This window comes from Triticum aestivum, chromosome 3D (assembly GCF_018294505.1).
Source record: "Triticum aestivum cultivar Chinese Spring chromosome 3D, IWGSC CS RefSeq v2.1, whole genome shotgun sequence".
NCBI classification, from domain to species: domain Eukaryota; kingdom Viridiplantae; phylum Streptophyta; class Magnoliopsida; order Poales; family Poaceae; genus Triticum; species Triticum aestivum.
Window position 1 is genome coordinate 99,135,976 of NC_057802.1, and position 1,621 is coordinate 99,137,596.

General features: G+C 51.9%; 1 protein-coding gene across 1 annotated transcript; it reads right to left on the reverse strand.

Moving 5' to 3' along the window:
- Positions 1-699: 699 nt before the first annotated feature.
- Positions 700-1,267, reverse strand: LOC123074258 (uncharacterized). The gene has a single exon (XM_044497149.1). It carries the CDS (start codon positions 1,187-1,189, stop codon positions 884-886), a length of 306 nt encoding a protein of 101 aa, XP_044353084.1. The 5' UTR covers positions 1,190-1,267; the 3' UTR covers positions 700-883.
- Positions 1,268-1,621: the final 354 nt, after the last annotated feature.

Here is a 1,621-nt window from a genome sequence, read left to right on the forward strand (position 1 = left end):
CAAAAGCATCCTTGTATTGCATAATAATATTGTAAAGAGACGGATATTGTAAAGCTAAAGGCGTATCCTCAAGCCAGGAATCTTCCCAAAAACGCGTGGTACGACCATCTTTTACATGTCATGCTCCTTAAAGATGCTTCATAACGATTACGATATCATTCGTATAATGTAGGATGACAATCCCACCATCCACCAGGCAGGGGTGAGACCACCAAGGCACCAACCAATGTGAAGACCCGCAGATAACCTATAAAATATACGCTTATATGCCTATGGAAAACGATATCATTGTAGCCAAATAGACAGAGTCGCAAAACACAAGGGATGGATACAGCTACTAAAATTAGTGCTCCGAGGCGTTGGCCCAACCCATTAAGCGACGGACTGAAGAGGACCTCTGTACTCGACCACCTTCCGCATCCGGGGATGTACAGTACGTACGTGGAGGGACCCTTTGGTTGGTCTGGCAGTGGCATCTGATCTGATGGTGCCGTCACTTTGCCATTTCAGGTCAATCACTAGAAACGCATGCATTCGAGAGCAATGCACGCAACGGGAAGTCTTATCCGGCAAGTGATCGATCGATCCGTTGGCGCGACGCGGGAAATTCAACGCAGACGTCCAGTCAGGACCTACGTACGTCTTGCTCACAACCAAGCGTTCCAATCACGTCTCAATTTGAGCTCAAATTCCATGATCTAGTAAGAAGATTCATCAACTTAATAATCGGTTAATCAACCTTGCAATCAGAACAACGATCGACCCTCACGTTACAAGCTCCACAGACGTACTGTAGTTAGCTGTGGAAATCAAGCTCTCACGAATCATCATCATGAAACTAAATACTCCAGTATATACGCACGAAAGAACTTGAGAACGCAAGCTAGTGGCCAACGCCCGGGCTCGGCACCGATCCGAGCATCCTACTGCTGCGCTGCGCGAAGACGGCCATCGTCGGCGGCGACATCAGCTGGGGCAGCGGCAGCGGGGGCCTCTGAACGAGCGCTTCTTGCAGAGACGACGCTGTTCCCACTGAGCCGGTGGTAATCTCCGGCGCCGCGATCGTTCCGGCGGGTAGTGCCCCTTCGCCATCCGCCGGCACCATTCTGGCTTGCACGAGAGGCGAGGGCGACGCCGCCGCCAGGACCAGGAACGAGAAGACGATCGCAACCGCGCGCGGCGAAGCCATGGCTAGCTGACAAAAGTCCGTGGAAGTGGAACGATCTATATTATATGTCTGGTCGATCAAGTTTATCTCTGCTGTGTGCGTGGGTTTTGCGAGGAGAATGGGAGCAAACCTTGGAGCGTATTTATAGGCAAGAGGGCTAGGAGAGGATAGCAATTTGGAAATCAAGAAGCCTGTCAAATTGCTGTTCAAAATTGCTAACATGCACATCGCTCTCACGCCACACCTTCCTCGGCTGCGAATTGTACTGAACAGCGTACTGTTAACCCTTTATTGCTTTGTCCAAACGAAGACTGGGATTCGGCCGGACCGAGGCGGGCGGGCGGGCGTGCGCGTGTGAGCGTGCGAGACTTCCTGTCGTCGATCGCGCCGGCCGCCGCAGTGCGCCCCGTGGAAGCAGGGAATCGAGTCAAGCAATATACTGTACCCACATAC